The sequence below is a fragment of the Scleropages formosus genome, chromosome 10 (assembly GCF_900964775.1).
Source record: "Scleropages formosus chromosome 10, fSclFor1.1, whole genome shotgun sequence".
Lineage (NCBI taxonomy): Eukaryota > Metazoa > Chordata > Actinopteri > Osteoglossiformes > Osteoglossidae > Scleropages > Scleropages formosus.
The window spans coordinates 24,861,246-24,884,675 of record NC_041815.1 but is presented as its reverse complement, the minus strand read 5'-3'; the positions used below and the strand labels follow the sequence as shown (position 1 = coordinate 24,884,675).

Here is a 23,430-nt window from a genome sequence, read left to right as displayed (position 1 = left end):
GGCCCCGCCCCCTCGGGCTCAGCTAAAGCCCCGCCCACACGTGACCCAAGCCCTCTCATTTCGCTAAGAGGAGCTGCCTTAGCGCGGCACCACAGCCACCTGGTAATATTGAGGTCCATTACAGGACTCGTGCCGCTGTAATCCACTTAATCTGCTTAATCACCTTGAGCTGCCGGGCTGCCTTGCTGCACAGGCCGGTCGGCACGTAGCTCGCCACGTGGCTCCTGCCGGGACACGGCGCCACCGAGTGATGCCTTTTCTCTCTCTTGCCTTCTTCGTGCATCTGAACTGGCAGCAGGGGGCGTAGCGGTTAGAGCAGCCACCTTGTGCTTAAAGATCTTAGGTTTGGACCCCACCTCCTGCTGCAGTGCCCTTGATCCGGGTACCCGTCCTGAACCGATACAGTAAAAATGACCCAGCTGTGTAGGGTAAATCGTTGTAAGTGCTTTAACATACAAACCTCACAAGGTGCTGTAGGGTGCTTGGGAGAAAGGTGTCAGTTAAATGAATACATTAAAAAAGGAACCATTTTTTCTTTGCAAATGTTCAGGCTGGTTGTCTCGCTCCTCGCAGGCAGTGGAAATTTCGCACGTTTCTGCCGGCCGGGGGTAAGGGGGGGTGGTGAGGAGGGGAGTCTTTCAGCCTTTTTGATGTTGTTATGCAAGGAGCTTTGCAAAGAAGCACCAGGTGATGTAGCAGTTAAACTGATGTTTTACTCTGGAGACGAACAGATAAACACTAAACGGGAGTTGCTTTGGTGGAGTGAAAAAAGTGGTACTTTGAGCGACTGGAGATGAAGGCATCTCCTCATCAAGTGCCCTGCTCCTAGTTATTATTTATAAACGCTGTGAGACGACAATGACTTATGCCGTAAAATGTTTGTATTGAATTTACGTCCAATGTGATGAGTATGACCGCTTTATTGCGTCTTGTTTTTTTTTTTTTTTTTTTTAAAGTTTCAATTTTTAGTGCCTTTAAAATAAATAAGAAAGAAGTGAAAGTAAAATGGATATGAAAGTGCTCTAGGGTGCAGTATGGAAAATTGTTCTGTTACAGATAGAAGATTAATAGCTCGTCTGGGTGGCTTGATGATGCCACCTTGGTTGATAACAAAAGGCTTGTGCCAAAAATAAAAGCATTGAGCTCAGCGATCAACGGGACGCGAAATGTTTCCGTGCGAGCGTGAAAAGGACTTTTGATCTGGCCGTTTCGATGGCTCGTGTGTGTCGGTGGTGTTTTGTCAAGCTCGGGATTGTTGAAGTCAGCCAGGCTGCGTGATAAACAACTCCCACGGAGCTGTTGGATGCCTCCGCATCACTGGTTTCCAGCAGCACGAGCCTTAATATATGGTATTGAAGCTGTGTGTAAAGCTAGCGGCCCATCGGAAGGCCGCTCACCGTGCTTTCGAGGCCAACGGTCACACCAGCATAGCGACTGCAGGTCCTCGAGCTTTGACACATGCAACTTGCAACATCCCGGACTTAGGAAGGCCGTTCCGTTAACCGCCTTATTATGTTTGAGTCCCATCGTTTGGTTGTAACATCTATCGCCGACCGCTCCATCTGCTGTACGATAACATCGACTGGCTGCACTGCTGCAGGGCACCATTATGATTCCCTTCAAGTTAATTTTTTATTTACAATAGCTAGTGAGTGGGGGGGGAGCATTCTTGTGGTGCTTGGGGAAAAAATGCAGGAGAAAACTGATTTACGAGTGAAAATAATAGAGCGGCATGAGAACATAATTTATAATATAATTGTTCGGTATTTGGATTAACATGAATAATGGTTTATGTTATAAAAATGAGGGATTTTCGACTAACAATGAAGTCGACTTGCGACAAAGTCTTTGGAACTGTTGTAAGTAGAGGACCACCTCGGCCGTCTGTTGAGAATTCATTACTCCGTTCAAGTGTCGTCATTGAACCGTTGTGGACCCGAGGCTCCGCCGTAACCAGCCAATAAAAACTGCGTACTGTATGTTTATTGAGTCTCTGGCCGAGCCGTGACGGCGTTGCAGATTGGTTTGGAGACGGCCGCCCTTGCACCGGGTCCGGATCGCTGGGAGGGACGCCAGCGAAGATGGCAGTGACTTTACAGCATTCCGTCACTCTTGATTTTCTCATTTGCACTTGGAATGCGGAGCAGGGCGTCAGCTTGTCTCGGCGCCTGTCCCTCTACTGTTCTGCTGCTCACGTGGCCGTGCAGTTTGAGAATATGTGTTTTTTTCAGAGACCTGGAGCGGGTTAGGGTTCGCTGGTGGGGGACTGGTACAGCCTGGCTGGATTTGGCTGACTCAGGATTCACCCGTCTTTGTTGGGCGTTCCTGGATGCAGTTTGCCAGCGAACAGAGGATAACCTTGCCTGGGGCCCCGTGGCTGGTGTGTTAAGGACGCAAGAGCGGTTAGGTTCAATAAACCGATATCCACTTAAGGTCAGCTGCCTTAGTTTTGCTGAGTGGTCATTTGAGGAGAGCCAGCAGTCAACCAGAAAACTGGGGAATCTGGGGTTTATTCCAATTTCAGAGAGAGCGGTTCTGTCAGCTGGCCAACGAGCGTCTACGGGCACAATGAGTGTCGTGTGAACCACCTTGACCAGTGTTGTAAGTCTACAAAATGTTCAGAGCTTGCGGACTTTTATATTTTGGACATTTTATATATGTATTTTTTTAAAGGGGTGGCTGGGGCGATGTGGTTGAAGCGGCTGCATTTGGCTCCGAAGATTACTGCTTCAATCCCCGCCTCCGGTTGTGGTGCCCCTGGGAAAGATGCTTGCCCTGCAATTGCTCCAATACCTTTGCCCGGGTGTGTGCCTGGGTGCCTAGTTGTGGCCCTGCGATGGGCTGGCGTCCCATCCAGGGTGAGCTGCCCCCCCACCCCTTTAGCCTTGCGCCCAATGTCTCCAGGATAGGCTCCGGCTCACCGCGACCCTGTTCAGGATGAGCGGTTATTGAAATTGTTTAGTTGTATGGTTGGTAGTTTTAATTACTTCATTTCATCTTGTTCCCCTTGATGGGTGATCTGTCTGGTTGGGTATTTTGGGTTGTGTTTTGAGCTTGGAGCACCAAGTACCTCTTTCGCCCACAGAAGTGACCATCTTAGGACTGTCATGGCAACACCCTGTTGAATCCCACCATCTCTTGTGTATTTTGCCCACCCCACCCTGTGTTTTTAGTACAGTGGTTAAGGGGGGTTTGCGCTGGGTTAAAGATTACTGAGACTCTCAGAGACCCAGTGTTGGAAGGTCTCCATGATTGAAGCTGTGACATTGAGTGTTGTTTGTTGAGGACCAGTTCCATGGCCTACAGGTGACCGTGGTCAATATCAGTGAAGTGGTCTAGTGCACTCTTGATCTTGGCCGGTCCTTCCTGTTGACGTGTCCTCTCATGTAACCCCATCAGAGTGTGGCGAGCTTTCCCTCAGGGGCCTCACTGACATCACCCAGGATTCGTGGAACAAGCTGTTTGTCAAATGTTTTGAACAGTTGTGTTCTTTGAATCTCAACGGATCTGACCTTGTTGTCGCAGTTAATCGTTGTTGAGCAGAGGCTGCTGGTCCCATTGATTTTTACAACATTCTTGTGCTGTTGGCCACAGTGGCGTTCCTTGCTCTGGATGGATAGTGTGGTGTTGGGTTTGAAAACTTTTCACACACTCTCCGTCTTTTTGTCTGAGGCTCCAGATAATGGTCAGCCATGTTCATGCATGTGTCTGCAGCATGTATTTTTCCAACTATCAGAATAGGTTCCCTCAGTTTTCATGTATAAAGACTTGCATGTTTAATACTGTCAGTAAAGCTGTAATGGGGGGCAGGGTGGTGCAGGGGGTTTGGCCTGTGCCTGCTCTCTGGGTCTGGGGTTTGAGTCCCGCTTGGGGTGCCTTGTGACAGACTGGCATCCCGTCCTGGGTGCGTCCCCTCCCCCTCCAGCCCTGCGCCCTGTGCTGCCGGGTTAGGCTCAGGTTCGCCACGACCCTGCTTGGGGCAGGCGGTTTCAGTCAATATATGTATGTGTGTGTGTGTGTGTGTCTGTGTGTCAATACAGCTGTAGTACAGTAAATCCTATATTGTCCTCTATGAATGGGCCCATGCCCAGGAGGTCCCAAATGAAAAGGCCGAAGGTTCTACTTTCTGGCTGTAGTGTGGTGGAATAAACTCCCTCTGTCCCTCAGAACTGCTGAATCCTTCTCAGCATTCAAAACGCACCTCTTTTGGACACATTTACCTCCTACTACCCTATCTACTCAAACTTTCACTGTATTAACTGTTCATAAAAGGTTAATTATACTCTGTACCAATTGTTTATGTAGTTGTGAAGTGTACGTTGGTTAAACCAAGGTATTGGACTTAATGACTGTACTGCGTCTACACCACTGTGTGTCGGTGAAATACACTTGTTTTCTGTGAATTGTACATCGTCATAGTGTGAGTTGTACATTGTGTGCTAAATTAATAAATGCACCTCTATTACACTTTGAGGCTACACTTGTTTGTGTTTTTTTTTTTTTTTTTTTTTTGTGGGGGCAACCAGGTAGATCTGTAGTGAAAACTGCTGAATTGTAGCTTTGACATCACTTTATGCTATGTGAGACACTGAAATATAGTTTCTGCTTCTGGGTGGTCTAGATACTCGGCAAGTAGACGAGATGTGTAATGCAGTCAAGTAGCATTTACGTTTACTCGTTTCTCCAAAGCGTCGTACAATCTTTAACTACTTACGCCTATTTACTCATTTATACAGGTGTGCAATTCTACTGGGGTAATTTGAGCAGTGCCTTGCTCAAGGGTACTCCAGCTGGAGATTGGATTTGAACCTGTGACATGTGGGTTCAAAGACAGCAGCTCTAAGCACTATGCCACCAGCTGGCTAGCAGCATTATGGGTGTATTCAGTAAACATAAAGGACCTTGGTCTCGTGACTGGAGTGTGTTCTCTCACTGGGAAGCGAGTTGGAGAGAGGAGACGGTAGGTTGCAGGGTTCAGATGGCATGAGGGTGGAGTAGCTGAAGATGTTCCATAGTAGCCCGGAGGTTTCGCCGAGTAATGTCTTTCGTGACTCGAAGAGGCCGTCCGATGGACATTACGTCACAGATGAGTTTAGGTGCGAGTGATGTGGTGTCAGGTGCGGAGAAACTCCGCTGGGTCATGTTGTTCTCACACGGCCGCTTGTGAAACCCTCGCACGGTGAACGTAGCGAAATCGGCATCTGAACTGAGACGCTGCTCTTCAGTTCAAGCATCTTTAACTTCGTCGAGGAGGTATTTAGAAGTTTTTTTTTTTTTTTTTTTTTTTTTTTTTTTTTTTATGAATTTAGAGCCATGCAAATTTTTTTTTTTTTCCTCCCCTTAAATGCTTGTGAATGAATGAAGAAGTTTATTAGCGGAATAGGAAGAGGGCCCTTTGCGCTGTTTGGATTCCGTTCCGTCTCCTTTGACTCGTCTTGCTACCGCGAGCTTTCGCGGAGGGGAATAGACGCACCTATGCGGCAAGAAATGTTTCTTCTTGGAGGAATATTTTGGCAGGTAGTGAGTTGGATGGCTTCCATGTGTGGGTGATGCCTCAAGTAGTGGGGGAGGCTGATGGTGCAATTCGTGGCAGGTACCAGGATGTGGTCTGAGCTGGATCCAGGTCAAAAACGGAGTGCTTCCTGGCCGTCTGACTGCTGCTTCGGAGCATCGCGGTGTGCACCGGGACCTGCGGCTGCTGTCGGCTCGCGTTTGGGGCACCGATAAGGAGGATTGCGTGCCTGGCCTGTTCTGGAACAGTGCGTAGTCCTCGCCAGTCCCAGCTGGCATTTGATTTTTTTGCATTCCCACCCCCGGTGTCAGGGTGGCAGGTGTGTGCGAGGCAGGTAAAAAGATGCTGATACTAATGAAACGGGAGAATAAGTGCTCTCCTGGGACTTGAGCCCGAGTCAGCGCTTTTCAGGCAGCCTCCCCCCCGAGAGCACCATGCATCAGCCGATTTGCCAGCTTGACCACGGACCTCGACGTGCCGCACAACAGCCGAGCGCTTTGTAGCCAATAGCAGCGGCTCAGCACGCAGCGCTCGGTACCCTGATTTACACTCGGTGCTTCGCAGGAGTTCATAGAGCTGCTCCCAGTAGGACGGTTGCGTGTGGGAAGCCGAGAAGTCTGTTCTGTGTCCCGGCGAACAGAAGTGTCTTTAACCACTGCTGTCCAGCACATGTAAATGAAGTGCTGCCAACAGAGGTGTCCTGTACAAAGAAATCGCTCGAGGCAGCGGCTGCCGCGATGCGACACATGTCGGCGGTGCGCGTTTGACAGAACGGAGCGTTCGTTTCTCAGTTGTTTGCATGTGGTGTCGGGGGTGGGGGTGGTGGGATATCTCTGCAGCAAACTGGCACTTGACTGTAGATCTCTTGCCGGGATTGGTTTTGCGTTACTTTACTGGGGGGCTGATACAGACCCAAATTGCTCGTCTTTAAATTCGCGATAGCCTTGGTGGAGCGTGGAGCCTTCGTCTCATTAGTGTAATCTCCTATTGAGGGACCCGGAACGCTGGATGATGTTGTTGCTGTTATTATTATTATTATTATTATTGTTATTTTTTATTTAGCTGATGCTTTTTCCAATGTGACTTGCCGTGTTAAGTCGTGTATGATTACTGTACCTATTTTACGCAGCTGGGTAATTCTTCCAGGAGCCATTCAGGGCAAGGACCTTGATCACGGTACTACAGATGTACCCAGGTTCTTTGAGTTTTAAGGCAACGGCTATAACCACTGCGCCACCTGCTGCCCTAGATAACCGTGAACTTGCGGGAGGCCTTGTTAACTGCCTGCTCCAGTTTCCGCCACTCACGCAGTTTTGTGTGACGCACCAGCGGCGGCCCTGGTGGAGAAGCTGCCCCCCATGCAGCGCGCCGCCATCTTGTCCCTACAAACGCCCCCCCCCTCTGGCCGCCTTGCCGCAGCGCGGCGGGAGCTGACGGACCCACAAAAATGATCGCTCGCATCAGGAAATCCCCGTGTGGTTTTTCAGTCGCTCCGAAAACGGTTTCTCGCACCCCCTCCTCGTCTTGCTTTCTCGCTCCGTCTCGCTTTCTCTCCCTCTGACCTTTTCTGCTTCTTCTTTACCTCTGACGCCCTTCCTTTCGATTCTGGGATGCGCTCTAATGAATTGGGTTTTTTTTTTTTTTTTTTTTCTCCTCTGCTACTAAAAATACCCGTTTTCTTACGCAGACGAGAATGACGCGCCGCTGAATATTTTCCACATTGAAGATGGCATTCCAGCAAGCCCAGCTGTTATTGCTAGCGACGGGGTGGCCTAGGTTCCGCTTAGTCCATCCAGGGTCCCCGCTTGAGGCTGCCTGAGCTCAGACGAGTCGCTGTCCTTTTCTTCCGAACGGCCAGAGCGGGTTTAACGCCGTGTGCACCGCAGTCTCGATGTGCGACGCACCCCGTGTCTTCGTCGGTGGTGTCTGTTGCCCCAAAACGGTCACGCGGCGTTCGATACTTTGAAATAACGCGGTGCGCTCGGCTATTACTCGGGGCGAGTCGCTCATGGTATTCTGCGTGAGAAATACGACGCTGAATTACATTAATTACGATTCGTGTTCTACGCTGGCGCGTCTAAGCGAACGGTAGACGCACAAATGTCAAGTCCGAAAATACTGTACTTGAAACAAATGATGTTCTTGTTATTTCTGACGAGCTAAGAGAATGAATAAATCGTATAGGGGCGAGTGGAGTCGTGGTTATAGCCGGTTCCTTGCACTCTAAGGACCTGGGATCCATCCCATCTCGTGCCGCAGTACTATGGTGCCTTTCTAGTACCGCAAATTGAAAAAGTATTGCTCGCTTTTCTGGCATTCTTAAATAAAGACGAGGCTTGTTGGCTTTCGTATGGAGGCAGCTGGTGGTTAGAGCTGGCACCTTGGACTTGGAGGACTCTGGTTCGAATCCCACATCCTGCTGTAGTTCCCTTGATCAAAGTACTCTCTAAATCAATACAGTAAAAACTACTCGGCGGTGTAAATGGGTACATCACTCAAAGAAGCCTAGGGTACAAACACACTGTAAGTTACTTTGGAGAAAAGTGTCAGATAAATTAATAACTTTAAAAAAAAAAAAAAAAAAAAAAAAAAAAATATGAACAACTTGTCTTTGCAAGTGTTCAGACCAATTGTCTCACTCCTCCTCGCTGGCAGGGAAAATTAAAAAAAAAAAAAAAATAATGTAAGCTTCAGGAGAACAAAGTAAGATTAAAATACCACATTATAATACTGTAAAAACTAAAATTGCATAATTGTGTTATACCCAGCAGTGAACCATTTCTGCTTCTGTGGAAAGTGTTTTCCCTTTGGCACGGAAACATGGTCATGGCCCAGGGTAAGTACGTTTACTCACTGGCTTTGAGTCAGTCTTCTGGGCCACTGGTTAACCTGGATTTACCTCATCTTGTGGGGTGCACGCTCGCCGTTCTGATGTACTCTTTCCATTGTGCGTTGACTAAGCCGGTTAGTCTGTCAGAAACAGGCTGTTACTGCATATTAAATAGTTCGCAGGGATTTTTGACCAGGCAGATGGTGCTGCTGGGTTCATCAGCAGTGTGATTTTTTTTTTTTTTTCTTTTTTCTTTTTTTTTTCTCTCTCCCCTCCCTCCTCCTCCTCTCCCCTTTTGCTTCCTGTGAAGATGTACAGTCTTGAGAAAATTATTTTATACAATGTATAAAAGACAAGATCCAGTTCTGTTGGTCTTCTGGCCACTTCATGCGGGCCTGCATGTTGTAATGGCCCATCGGGATTTACGGTCACAGAGGAGGTAGCAGGTTGGCAGGATGAGGCAGCCATGGTGTTTGGGCACTGCCGTGGAAAAGCCAGGATTGTTTGCTTGGGAAGTGTTGAAGGAAAAGACGATCCACTTCCATCAGTACTAGCAAAGGGCAGACTCTCCAACACGGTACTGTAGGTGCCCTTTCCAGCGCTTTTCAATCGGATCACCGTCAGAGCAACTGGAATATGGTAAGGGTGGGAAAGACGTAGACATTTTAAGTTTGTTCAGTTCGGTTTATTTTTATAGGTGACACACGGAGCACTGAACGGAGTTCCAGGGAAGGACACAGTACAGAAAGGCAGCGGTTACAGTTCAGGATAAGCCAGCTGGCAGCTGAGGAGAGGAAAACAAAAAAAAAAAAAAACACACCCGCTGTGAAGAAGGGGAGAAAAATAAGCATTTTTTGAGACCTTCGCAATGAGGAGTCCAGCAGAGATTAGAAACCGTGCCGAACACGTGATCCCTGCCAGCCGCTCCATAAATTCACGTTTGACCACGGAAGATTTCTTAGAAACACGGGCGGTGCCATTTCCCCTCCGCTCTCTGTTCCCCTTCTCCGTTTCTCTCGCCGCAAATCGGCCGCGGCGGCCTTGGGGAACGCGCTATTCCCGTAACATCGCGGCGTAATACGCGAGCGTTTGCCTCGCGGCGAGTACGCGTCGCATCAGGGAACGCGGTGTGTTACGGTTGAGGCTCATCGAGACCTGACGCGGCAAACCGAGGCCTGAAGTGCTGTGTGTAGATTTTATCTGTTTGTTTATTCAACTGGGTATTTTCATCTGCCAGCATGACTCCTTTGAAGGGCTTGGAACGAATAATAACTTTCGGTTTTGAAGATTCAAGCGAAATCACTCTCTTGATGTTCGTTAGAAAAGAGATGGTTGGCTCTGATACGGGGTCAACAGGTGACGTAGTGGTGAGAGCTGTTGCCTTGGACTCAAAGGACCACATTGAGCAAGGTAATTTTCCTGAATTGAAACAGCATAAATTACCCATCTGGGTAACTAATTGTGACTTAATGTTGTATGTTTACACAGTATCAGCCAAACAACTATTGATTGTGAAAATGGAACACGGTGTTAATTTTTGTACCTGGTTGTTCACGGAGCTGGTATATTTTACCTGTCCCGTGAAATTTTCTACCTGTTCGAGTTTGGAACATCATAAAAGAACTGAATGTCAATATATGGTGCCCTCTCGCATGAAAAGAGGCATACTTACAAAAAGGCTGCATCATAAAGACACCTCACAAAATAGCAAGATATTGTGGCTATTTCACTATTATTATTATTATTATTATTGTTGTTGTTTTTTTTTTTTTTTTAAACAAATTTGGGCGCTTTCTAGAGAGAAGACAATTTCAGAAAACAAATATGCAGATGATTCAATTAGCGATGTCACCCAGCCTCTTCACTATGATGGTCATTGTTTTGCAGTGAATTCCATAATATTTGGCATAATTTACATAATATTTAACATTTATTTTCCACCTGTAAATTGGACAGGTATCAGAACAATTCTGTTACATGTGTGACGGGTGGACAACCATTAATGTTGAGCCTTGGTAAATACAATTTTCCAAGCTGATAGTTATAGACTATTTTACATTTATTTGTTTAGCAGACACTTTTCTCCAAGCGACTTCCAACGAACTCTATGTAGTGTTATCAGCCCACACACCTTATTCACCGCGGTGACTTACACTGCTAGATACACTACTTACACTGGGTCACTCATCCACACATCAGTGGAACACACTCCGTCACTCACACACTATGGGTGAGCCTGACCAGCATGTCTTTGGACTGTGGGAGGAAACCAGAGCACCCGGAGGAAACCAATGCAGACACAGGGAGAACATGCAAACTCCACACATACTGACTGGTGGGGATTGAAACCAGTGAGTGTCCTCTCGCACCATCCAGGCGCTGTGAGACAGCAGTGCTATTCGCTGTGATGCCAGTTGATAAAATGTTGGTAGGACGCTCTGCGGCGCATTCTCTGAACTCCTAACCTCGCTCTGCCGCAGCTATCACCCATCGGCCTTCCTGTCCTGAATGGTTGCGTGCTGCACGGGGGGTCTGAGAGGCCTTGACCGCGGTCGTCCCCGGCGCAGGTACAAACAATTGAGGCCTTTAGAGAATAAGGGCACAGATACACCCCCACCCCCATCCTCCCCCACCAATCACAATCAGAACAGTGTAACAGAGAATGCAGATGAAGCGGGAGATAAAGACACCGAATACATGAGCAGAACGACGGCCGGCCTTGTCTGCTGCAAACCAACACCCTCTTGTTTTGGGGTTTATTCATAGCCTTCGTACCTAATTTCAACCTGTAGCATGCTGGGAAGGTGACACCAGGAGCAGAAGGCCTCTTCCAGGTACTTATAATGTAGCTTAAACCTCACTAGGCCATGCTGTTTAATCGCCTGGCTGCCTGCCGGCATATTAAAGAGGGAGAACGCCGTTCTGTCCCTCACCTCAAGAAGTGGCAGATGGGAAGAGCGATGTGGCGCCCCTTCTCACATCCACAGAGATGCCGCCTTCTGTTCTCGCCACAGTTTGCTCTGTGTGGTTCATTGGGGGGGGGGAATGGCACCTCTGGTGGCAGCGCGTCCCTTTTGCTGGGACGTTCGCTGGCACCCCCAGATGCTGGGAGACTGGCGAGCTGTGCCAAGATGGGGAATTTGACCTGGACAATGAGCCTCATTGTTGGGCCTCATATGCTTGTGCAGTGGGCCGGGCCGGACGGGAACAATACGCAGCAGAACCAGACCCCGCTCTTTGCTCCGCTGGGGCTTTGGAGAAGGAGAGGCACTAGGAGAGCAGTCTCCTTTCCCAGCAGGCACTGGGGTGTGGTGGTGGAGGAGTATCCCTGGGTGTGGCTGCTGACCGCTGATGACCAACAGATGCTGCTGGTGTGTTTAGGGCTGAGGCCAAGTGGATATCGAACGGCAGAGCAAATCGGTCGGCGGTCCCTCTGAACCAAACGGCTGGGGTTGCCGAGTCGGAAAATAGGCGTGATGTTGGCGGTGTCCCCCGGGCGCTCGACGCTGCGGCGTATCGCAGCGCAGGGGGTCGGAATGTGGCCGTCTTTCTCGTGAACTGGTTCGTGTTGCGGTGATATTGATGTTTGTCTGACACTTTTCAAACTTTTTCTTACTTTAACTGTAAGTAGCTTCACAGTCTTTCACCCATTTGTACAGCTGGGCGGTTTTACTGGAGTAGTTTAGGGTCAGTACCTTGCTCAAGGGTCCTACAGCTGGAGATGGGAATTGACCTTGCAACCATTGGGTCCGAAGGCAGCAGCTCTAACCCCTCCGCTACCAGCTGCCCCTGCATATTCAGCAAAATTCCACCTATCAGTGAACAGCTGGTGTTCTAAGACTGTGATGTCACAATAAAGCTCAGCGTCATGGCGAAGTGCGTATGTTCCAGCCGTCTGATGTCAGAGTCCCACCGTCAGCGGCTCCAGTGTTGCGATGACACTTGGTTGCTATGGCAGCGGTGCAGATGCCCCCATGAGGGGGGTAACTCACTGTTCTTCTCCATATAATAACAGCTATTTATAGACAGCCCTGTTTGCTGGAGGGGAAAGCAAAAAAAAAAAAAAAAAAAAAAAAAGAGAAGGGGGTGGGGGTACCAGGCGGATTCCTCGCTCTGCACGCTCGGGCCAGACGGGGAAGAAATGTTCCCTCATCTGTTTGTTTAATTATGCCTTTCAAAGTGTTTATATTATGGCTGTTGACCTCGATATGTGTCAGATGAAAAGTGCTGTCTGACGGGAGTTTGGCTGAGGGCGTGTACGGCGTCTCGGTCTCCAGCGTTCGCTGTTTTTGAGAAGTGTCTTGCGAGGGGTGAGCTGGACTCTTAAAGGGATTTCAGGGAAACTTGATAAGGAGGGAAAGTGCCGTATTGTTCTCGGGCAATGGGACAGTCTTTCCTTCCAGCGCCGGGCTGCCTGCCCCTACACCGAGACCTAGGGGCTTTCTAAGATCGTTGTAAGATTTTCCAGGCACATTTGACTCTGACCGGAGCTCAGGCTCAAGCCGGGATGGCGCTGACGTGTCCTCGGTGGGTGGAACTGCTTGCAACAGTTGGGTTAGTCCTGCTGGGGGTGTCGGTACCAGCAATCTGCTCAAACCCCATGTGGCACACAAGGAGACTGTTGTTTCTGAACTGTTGTTTATACCATTATGATCCCGTTTTTTGAATTATCCCCGCGATTGGGCGCACGTGCCGTCAATCAAACTGCTCCGGCCAATCGCCGAAACGATGTCGCCTTCGAGGGTCAATGGCCGGACCGTACCTCGGGAGGAGGAGCGGCCGTCGGCAAAGCGCCCGCCTCTGTGGACCACTTAGCTCATTTGGTTTTGAGCCAAACCTATTATGGGGAACAATGGTGTCAGCATCTTGCGGTATCTACCATTCTGGTTCAGCGGGTTCCGCAGGTGTGCCTCGCACACTGAAAGTTAAACAAGGAGTATTTAAACTCGTGTGAATAAATATCATCCTCTGCTTTAAATGTGCGCATGTCCGCACCACCCTTTAAACAAAGCAGTTAACGTACCTGTAACGAGGACTAATGCCGTGGGGGGGATGCTTTAATCGTTCACAGTGTATTGCACATATTACATTAAGAAGAGTAATTTTTTTTTTTTTTTGTACGTAGATGTACTTCTGGGAGTACTGTTTCTCTGCTGTTGTGATCCAGTGCTGTTGATAGAATAAAAAAAAATAAATAATATTAAAGATTTAAAAATACTCATAGATCCTTAAGATTTTTAAAAGTACTCGGGTAAGGGTTATGTTCATTTTACGTACCTATTGGACCGCTTTAGGGCAGTGTAGGAATGCGAGTCATATTTCTGAGAAAGATTAAAAATGCATTTCCCCTCCCATAAAACCATGAATTTATTTTCTTTCATTTTTTGTTGACATTGGATATTGCAAGACTAGCATGAGAGGCAAAATCCAGTGTTTTTTTTGTTTGTTTTTAGTTGTATGTCACCAGTCCTTAGCGGTCCCAGTCTTCTCATGCGCTCCGCTGTCCACCCATAAGGCCCTGCGGCGGCCATGCGGGGGATTTCCTGCGCGATCACCCGGGGTCTTTCCTCTTCTGGCAGATTTGCATTCGTGCGGCTCGGGGTTCTTTTTTTGAACGCTCTCGTTGGCTTTGAAACGCCAGCTCAACGGCTCTCCGCACACCTTCGAACGTCAGAGTGATCACCTCTCCCCCCGTTTTCGCAGTGTCTGCGAAATGTCAATCTGGCGGAGGTTCATCATTTTGTAGATGGCCTCTTTTTTTTTTTTTTCATTAAATAAATCTTGTCCCAATAATTCTGTCCTGACCTCATTTGCCGCCCGACGCACAACACCACATCTAATATCAAGACATCATCTAGCATCGACTCAATCGCATCACACATTCTGTATGTAGATCAGGACAGCGGGCAGCAGGTGGTGCGGCGGTTAGAGCCAACGCCTTGCAGTCAGAATGACCTGGGTTTGAATCCCATTCCTGCTGTAGTACTGACAAGGTATTTACTCTGAACTGATAATTTATTTAAACGGTAAAAGGTGACCCGCTGTATCGATGTAAGTAGTTTAGCGTACAGACCTAACGCCGTCAGTCACTCGTCTCGGACGGAAGCATCAGCGAAATTAGTGAAATGTTAGTCTTCGTATAATACTCTGAGGATTTTGCTGTGACTTTATGGTTTCGCTGCCTCGGTTATGAGGCTGCGTTACAGAGTGTACCTGCCGTCAGTACTTTACTAATACGCTAGCCCGGACTTGCTGAAGACATCTTGCTTAACCCAGTTACTCTGTTTTACTCTCTGCCAGGGATGACGCCACATCCACGTAGGGCTCTTATTTTTACGCAAGTTTTCCTGTGTTAAATTAGTTTGCATGGGTTTCGTATTCGGTGGCGCTTCTGTTACAGCTGTGCGCGAGCGTGATATAATAACCGAGAGCCCTGCTGTGGGCGTCTGATGGTTCCGCTTGTCGTCGGCAAGAGCCGCGCGGGCCTCGCCGCCGCTCTCGGCCCGACGCCATCCCGACGCTCCGCGCTGACCCGGCCCCGTCCTCTCTCTTCTGTGGCCTGTCGCCCCCTGCAGGTGAAGCTCATGCAGTACATCTGCAAACAGCTGCAGTGTAAACGGAAGGTGCCGGCGAGCGAGAGACCGCAGGATCTAGAGTACTACCCGCGGCTGGAGGACTGGCTGCGCATCGTGAACCTGCGACCGGAGGTGATCGAGGTACTGCGTCTGTGCGTGTGTCTGTGTGTGTCCGTGTGCGCGCGCACGTGTGGATCCCGTGCCATTGTTCAATTTTTTTTTTTCTCCAGGAAGTGTTTTTTGTTAACTAATTTGCTTGAAGAGGTGGTGGTTCGACATCGTGCTCCAGTGGTCGATTCGTTCATTTACTGGCAGTAATGCTCACCGGAAGCTGCATCCCGGATGCTGATTCTTTTTTCCGAGACTAAAAAAATGATCACGGACTAGAACCAATGTCCTGTATGGCGCGGCAGCGACTTGAGGAGGGTGACGCGGGCGTTGCTTGGCGGTGGTCGTGGACAGTACCGTGACCACCAAGTCGCTGAGCCCCTGAGTGTGTGGCGCGAGGCTGGGGTGGCAGGTTTCTGCGAGGTCCCGATCGACGGTGGAATTTACTCAGTGTAGAGATGCTAAGACCTTTACGAGCAAAACTTTTGCATAGAGTGTTTGTTTCTATAGTTGCCTTTGGACTCAGCTGGAGGGTTTGCTTGCGCAGGAAGTTCATATGTTACGATGTCTCGGCAGTGGTTTCGAACCTGAACCACACGCCCGGCCCTGCCTGCGAGGCGTATCTCACGGGAGGAGGTGGAGGACAGTCTCCAGGGAGTGTACGCACCGAGACTGGAGAAACCATGAGGACCTGGTTTTGTGTCTGACCGGGAGCAGTGGGCCGCCGATGGAGGCGAAAGGGAGATTAGTGGCTCCAGGTCCTCCGAAGCTTCGCCGAGGTCACTGCGAGACGTGTGGAAGTGATGTCGAGGTCCCTGTGAACTGCTGACCCACATTTTCTTCATAGATCCTTACTCTGGTATGCTTTAACCTCAGTGCTATGGGCTGGCATCCTGTCCAGGGTATACTCTGCCCCATGCCCTGTGCTTTCAGGATGGGCTCTGGACCACTGTGACCCTGCATTGGACATGCTGATGAAAACTGGTGGGGAAATGTTTTAGACCCAGAGCGTTTGACAGTTTTGTGGTGTGGAGACGATATAAATCAGGACATTATGGTACCGGTGTAAAGTGTGATTACGTCTGGGTGACCTGGGATGCGTAGACATGTATGGGACGAACAGGAGAAAAGAGCGAGAGCAAAGCCAACATGCAGGTGTGTCCTATATGTCTGTAAACTGCTGTAGAAGAGTTGGGAAGACATGATTTCCCACTCAAGCTTGTTCTCCGGATGCCTCCCGGAGGGAGAGAAAAAAACTCGTTTCCAGCAAGCGGACCGTCATTGTACCCTGCTACTGTACAAATTCCTGACCACATCAGTCTGAGATGGATATTTATGAAAGTGGATTAAAAGTATTCCAGAGTAAGCATCACTTTGATTCGGCAGCGAATGGAATTTCCTGTGCGGGAAGTACCGGCAATTTGGCAGCCCGCGGGGGAGGGGCGTGGTGGCGGGCGGCGGGCGCCGGCAGCGAACGGGAACTTGCGATGGGACGCCAGTGGAAGCCCTTAGCCCTTTCCTCACCGCTGGAATGAACTTTGCTGAAGGAAGCTCAACTTCTGATCGGAGGCCCGACTCACGGCCGCCCAAAGCAAGCGCGCGGTTTGAGCGTCGCTCGCTTCCAAGACTTCTTCCCTAGGGATTTTTCCCGATCTCGCAGGGACGCTTCTAAGGAAGAAAATGACCTTGATGATAATGCTGAGCTGCCCAAAAAGAGATTAAATGATTTCCCGGTGGGGGGGGCGTGGTGGCACGGTGGCACGACGGGTTCAGCTAGTGCCTGCCGTGTGTCGGGTCTGGGGTTTGAGTCGTGCTTGGAGTGCCCTGCGGCGGACTGGCGTCCCATCCAGGGTGTGTCCCCCTCCCCCTTCGGCCTTGCGCCCTGTGTTGCCAAGTTAGGCTCCGGCTTGTTGCGACCCCACTCGGGACAAGCGATTGTTGACGATGGATGTTTTCCCAGTATTTTTGGTATGAATTTTCACATAAGTGGCCATAATGATAACTCTATGTGTGTGACCATAAAATGTCCCCATCGTTTGCGGTTTCATAGTATAATTACACCATGCGCCCAGTATAAAATTATTCTACAGCACTTGCCGTCAGCTTGCGAGTAGGTTTGGACAGGCAAGGAGAAAATGTGAATTTCGGTTGTTTATATTACTGCACGCTTTGGGGCCCGTTGGCGTTTGTTCTTGGAGCCGCAGCGAGGCGTGTGCGAGCTTGCGTGCGTTTCCGCGCATGAGGCGGAGCAAATTACTGGGAGACGGAGCCGTGGAAAGGGGAGGGAAAGCGAGGATGGGGTGAAGACCGGAAAAGGAGAAATTTTCAGAATTTACAGCAGTTTGCAGACAGATTAGTTGGGGCATTTTAGGAGTTACACATGCATTACTTCACCTGAATCCCAAACTATACATGTACATTTATTTAGCAGACACTTTTCTCCGAAGCGACTTCCGGTGAACTCTATGTAGTGTTACCAGCCCACACACCTTATTCACCGCGGTGACTTACTCTGCTAGATACACTGCTTACACTGGGTCACTCATCCATGCATCAGTGGAACACGCACACTCTCTGTCACTCACACCCTTTGGGAGAACCTGAACACCATGCCTTTGGACTGTGGGAGGAAACCAGAGCACCTGGAGGAAACCCACACAGACACGGGGAAAACGTGCAAACTCCACACAGACTGAGCAGGGATCGAACCCACGTCCTCGCGCACCACCCAGGCGCTGTGAGACAGCAGCGCTACTTGCTGTGCCACCGTGTCACCACGTCATCTATTTACATATCTGAATATTTAGTGATATATTCAAATCTTAGTCACTACACCCTCTGGAGGTCCTGTGGTGCAGTAGTATTACTATTATGTCCTTGCGTATGAATATACTTTTAAGTATTTTATTATTATTTATTACTTATTCATTTAAAAGCACTTTTCTCTGAGGTCACCTACAATGCTAGGCTTGTGTACTAGGCTTCTTACTCTGATTCACCCATTTTTACAGCAAGGTCATTTTAACCATTATCAATCCCGGGTTAAGTACCGTGATGAAAAGTACCGCAGCAGGAGGTGGGATTTGAACTTGGGTCCTATGATTGAACGGGTTTGTCTTTGATAAGTGCAGAAAGGAGGCTGCTGTGGGCGCCCTGGGCACTGCAGGGGCTACTGCCAAGCCACCCACTGAACTAATACAGTAAAAATACCCTGCTGCTTAAATTGGTGTAATTTGCTTGTTAGTCACCTTACACTGTTGGCTTATTAAAGTAAATTAATAAAAACATGGTGTGTGACAGTAAAGCTTTCTCTGTGTGATCCGCATCCACTGTCACATACAGTATTTGAACCCTCCCTCCATCCTTCCGTCACATTTTCCTCCCCGTTGCATGAATGGCAGACACCATCCTTTTGGTGCCCCTCCCAGAACGGCGTGGGAGCGACACCCATGGTGTGATGGCTGGATGTGTGGCACTGCATCCCTCCTCATGTGACAGAGTTATGGCCACATGCTTACTACACACATGTTGCTGGGGGGGACAGAATTTGGGGGGGGGGCGTTTTTTCAGCTGTGGGCCTGCGAGCACCACAGTGCTCCCCCTCCCGTCTCTGCCGGATTCTGCTGGGGGACTGTCTGCGTTCCAGGGTTTGGGCACATTCCTGGGCACTCTCCCAGATACGGCACCACTCCTAATCCGGGGGAATGTGCCGAGTCAGCCCCCGCCCTCACTATTTTTACCCCGCGGCAAGCCACCCCCAAGCCCCCCCCCCCGCCGGTGATCGCACGATGGCGCGCAGTGTCCCGCTAGCTGGCATTCGCAGACAGTGAGACACACGGAGGCACGCTGGATAGGCGACAGAGAAAAGAAGCGCTTGTGTGTGAGAGAGAGACACACACACACACACACACACACACACACACACACACACACACACAATCACTGGTGCCCAAAGCGTGCCGAGTGGCCAGCTGCCACACACACAGGCCCAGACGTGACTCGTTGCGCTGCAGCAGGTGAAATATGCATGACTCTGACCCGTGGCACATATTTATGCACGCGATGGCGTGTACTTTGAGTTTCATTAGTGCTTCGCTGCGCGTCATCCTGGAAAGAGAGGTGCCCGTGTACCGAGCCGAGCGAAAAAAGCAGCTGATGGAAGAAGATCGATGCCGGGCGGTTATTCTGAATCCCCCTTCTTTCCGCCCCGTATTCAGTCGATCTGATTTACTGCTGTCCTCGACTCCCATTCATCAGTAGCATTCTAGGATGAGCAGGAACAAGGCCTGTCACGCCGCAGGGATTCTAGCACGCATTTCGAATAGAATTCAGATGCTGCACGAGATGTCCAGTTGTAAGGGTCCTTACGAGCGAACGAGCAAGGCGGATGCGTAGTTACGTGAGTGTGAGGAACCAGCTAGCATTTTAATGAATTGGGAGTCACCAGTGTGGTACATATACACAGACAGCAGGTGGCGTAGCGGCTAAAAAAAACACACTCGTAATCCAATATCTCACTGGTTCCTGTTATATCTTTTGGCTTTTTTTTTTTAAAAAAAAAAAAATTTTTTAACCTGAATTGATCTAGGTGAGATATCAGCATGGTAAATGAGTTCTACTCTTTGAGGGAGGGTAACAGGTGAGGAGATATGAGTGATCTACATGATTGATGCAGCCTGGGGACATCTGTGCACAACCATTCTGAGCAGGAAAGTGAGTCGACGCAACTAAATTGCCACAACGCTTATTCCTCATAAAACCGGATGATTTTTTTCAGTGAAATCACTCCATTAGGCCATTTCCCGTTGTGAGGAGGTCAAAGTGGGGGGAAAAATGTCACCTAAAATTAATGTAAAAACTCTAAAAAGACCTTTTATGGTGAATAACGATAGTGTATATTTTCAACATTTTAAACAAAGATGATTATTTATTGCTTGTCTTTTACTGTTATTTTCATACATTCACATTTATTCATTTATGCTTTTCTCCAAAGCAACTACAAATGTTAGTCTCCCTACAATTATTTACCCATGTATACACAAGAGTAATATCACTGGAGCAATTGAGGGCAAGTACTGCTTGGTGGTACTATAGCCAGAGGTGGGGATCAAACCTGCAACCTTTGGGTCCAAAGGTAGTACCTCTAACCACTATGGTCTCCAGTGTATACCCTACTGGGATAGGCTCCAGACCACTGTGACCCCAACTTGGACAAGTGGGTACCAATGGTGCCATTGTGGCCTTTTTCCATTGTTTGGGACCCTGTTACATGATAGTTTGTATTTTTATTCTCTTTACTGACACTTTTCCTCAAAAGCAGGTTACAGTGTTGAATTTGTACACTGAGTTTTACATCTATTTTCCTACTTGCACAGGTTTTACTAGAGCCATTCAGGGTAAGTACTTTAATCATGGGACATGATAGAGCAGAATCAGGGATTCGAACCCAGGTCCGGTAATTGCACTAGTTTTAGTTAAATGCCTGGGCTTTGAACTAGCAACCTCCAGATTACAAACACAAAGCCTTACCACTGCTCCCTGCTGCTGATCACAGTACCACCTTTGTTCCAGGAGGTGGGATCTGAACCTGGGTCTGTCCATCCTAAGGCGGTGGTTCTAAGTGCTGCACCACCACCTGGCCTAGTACTACTAGTACCATAGTATGCGTGTGTTGAGTGCACGTGTGTGGATTATATGAATTCAGGAGTACTTTGCGGTTAATTAAACCTCTGGACAGTTCAGTACTTTGATATTCCGTCCGTGTTTGCTTACGATGAGTCAGGCTGCCGCCAGACAAAAACAGTAGAGAAGCCGAACCTGAAGAAATGTAGAGATGAGGACCGCATTTTTCCGGATGCTGTCAGTGAGGAGAGCGCCTGCGCCAGGCTGCCGATCCGGACCGAGCCGGTCCAGCGGGCAGGATGCGAGCACGGGGCCGCGGTGGCGGGAAGAGAGGAAGCGGCGGGGCGGGGCTTCCACTGAGGGGCGGGGCTTCCACTGAGGGGCGGGGCTTCAACTGAGGGGCGGGGTCTTGCCGGGGAGGGCGGCGAGGAGCGCGAGCCCGGGAGAGCGGTTCGTCACAGCTTGAGCTCCAGCTGGGAGAGGCGGGCGCGGGATTCCAGCGCGCGGGACGGGAGCGACCAGGCTGCGCTTGTGCCCGGTGGAAGTCACACCGATGGTACGTGAGTCTGCCGTCGTGGGCGCCAGCGGCTCTCAGTTGTACTTTCTTAGAATTTTCACGAGCATGCTGGTCCTCCTGGGGTCGGGTCGGTGGGGGGCTGGCTGGCTGGCTGGGGGCTTCGAGCAGGGACTTATTGTGTCAAGCTTTCCTGTTCCTCAATGGAGCGCCGAAGCCATTGTGATGTCCGCCTGGCACAGCTGTTCGTTTCTGCGTCTCTCAGTGCCTAGCCCGTGTGTGTGTGTGTGTGTGTGTGTCTCGGCTTTCCCCCTCTAGCTCAGCTCTCTCTCTCTCTCTCTCTGCGTCACCGCGACTCTGTGTGACTCAGGACATGTCCGGACACGGTCACGGACCGGGCTGCTCCCGACCCCCGTGTCGCGGCGGTGTGTCGCGACTCCGCTCCGCTGCGCCGCCACTTTGTCCCCCCCGTGGCGCGGTGGTGGAGCTAGTCTGTGCGGCCACACACACAGCAGCCTGCTGAGCAGCGAAATCCACACGCGCGGTCTCTCGCGCCGCGCTGGAGAGCCGCGCGCGCTTTCCGTGCCTCAGTTTCACTCAGACTCGCACGTACATGTTCACACACGCGTGTGTTCGTGTAATGAAGTCGCTTGCGACCGTGCAACATTGTCGCCGGCGCACGCGCGACCACACACGCGCGCGTAATGCCCCCTTGCAGCCCTTTTTCTGCGCTTAGCAGCAGGTTTGTGTGTGTGTGTGTGTGTGTGTGTGTGTGTGTGTGTGTGTGAGATGAGGGTGCAGAAATTTGTACACCCCCCCCAACCCGTGGCCACTTGTTCCCATCCATCACCATAGGCGCCCTCCTCCGGCTCCTCCTCCGTCTCCAGACTGCGCCGGGAGTGGCATGGCATGTGGGCCCGTGCCAAGGGTTCGCGGTGCCAGTCAGTGACAACCTGTGAGCACATGATCTGAGAACTCCGGTCCCTCGCTGTATCAGCTCCGCGCTCCTCTCCAGCGTGCAGCCTGCAGTGAGTGAGCTTGTGTGGATGGAGTCATATTCTGCTCTTTCGGGATGTTCTCCCATCGGTCCACCCCAAGGGCAGCGTGGCCTCGGCAGGCTAAGCTCCCCTCTCGTTTTGTTTCAACCAGTCATCCCAGCCCATAATTGTTTAATTTGATCTGGAGATGCGGAAGGGTTATGGGCGTGTGTTTAATGTCATGAAGATGAGTCTGAGCTGGTGGGAGCAGGCTTGTCTCTAATGGGATAACGAGTGGGGCGGAGATGTCATGAGTGGGCATGTGCTTAATATTATACTGAGGCGGGAGGAGCTAGGCGGAGTGAATGTGTGATGCGTTTGGCAGCAGGAGCAAAATGCGTGTTCTTAATGTGATAACGTGGTGTTGGGGTAGCGTCAGCAGGTGTCTCTTTTAAGTCTTGGGCCAGAAGGTGGGGTAATGGTAAGAGTTGCTTGGATTCGGAACTTGCGGGTTCAGATCCCGCCTCCTACTGTAATACCCTTGACGGTGCAGTACTTTCCCTGAATTACTCCAGAAAAAATTACCCAGCTATGTAAGTGGATAAATTGTAGGGACAGGACACCAGGCATGGCATGTGTTTAACTTCATAAAGAGCAGGGTGGAGAAAGTGGAGGTGGAGGTGTGGTCGAGGGAAGTGGGGAGGAGATGGCGGGAGCGGGGGTGTGTTTAATATTATAATTTTGGATGAGACGGGCAGAGCGAGGAGTGTTTGAGATGTAAACAGTGTGACCGGGAGGAGATGCCTAGTAGTCCCTCAAGGATTTGTGGTTCAGGTATGTCAGGTTTTCGGCTTTACTGTCGCCATGGCAACGGGAGAGCCAACGGCCCACGCAAGGTAGTTCCCGACCGGGCGTATCACAGTGGTGTCGCATTGCTATTTTGCCTCCTGCGGTCAGCGAGATAACGTCGGCCTGTGTTTCCCTCAGGGCCTCCGACATTATACACTCGTTTTATCGGTCTGTTTTTAGCCACCTCACAAAAGGATAAGAAAACAATTAGACCTGTGGGTTAAAAATAGAAGGGTGGTCTGTTTATGGCCTCTCTCTCCTGTTAACCCTCACCATGACACAAGGAATCCATCTGTATAAAATAACAGCAGCTCCCAGGTGTTAAGTGCTGCCATCACCATGGTTTTGTACAGCTAGACAGTGTAAACACGTTTACACATACATATATAAATATATGTAACTTGCATCTATCTTTATTAATTTAGCTGACACTTTTCTCCAAA

General features: G+C 49.8%; 1 protein-coding gene across 5 annotated transcripts in view; it reads left to right on the top strand.

The window, feature by feature from the left end:
• LOC108932408 (kinase suppressor of Ras 1-like) overlaps positions 1-23,430 on the top strand; it is a 46,172-nt gene that overhangs the window by 7,983 nt on the left and 14,759 nt on the right. For 3 of the 5 annotated variants that reach the window (XM_018748783.2, XM_018748784.2, XM_018748782.2), the window contains exon 2: positions 14,918-15,058. The exons of 1 other annotated variant lie outside the window; for it this stretch is intronic. In XM_018748783.2, the coding sequence (XP_018604299.1) occupies positions 14,918-15,058 (141 nt within the window). Of the gene's footprint in view, positions 1-14,917; positions 15,059-21,049; positions 21,204-23,430 lie in introns of those variants that run through there. One more of the 5 variants, XM_029255461.1, reaches the window with a different exon arrangement.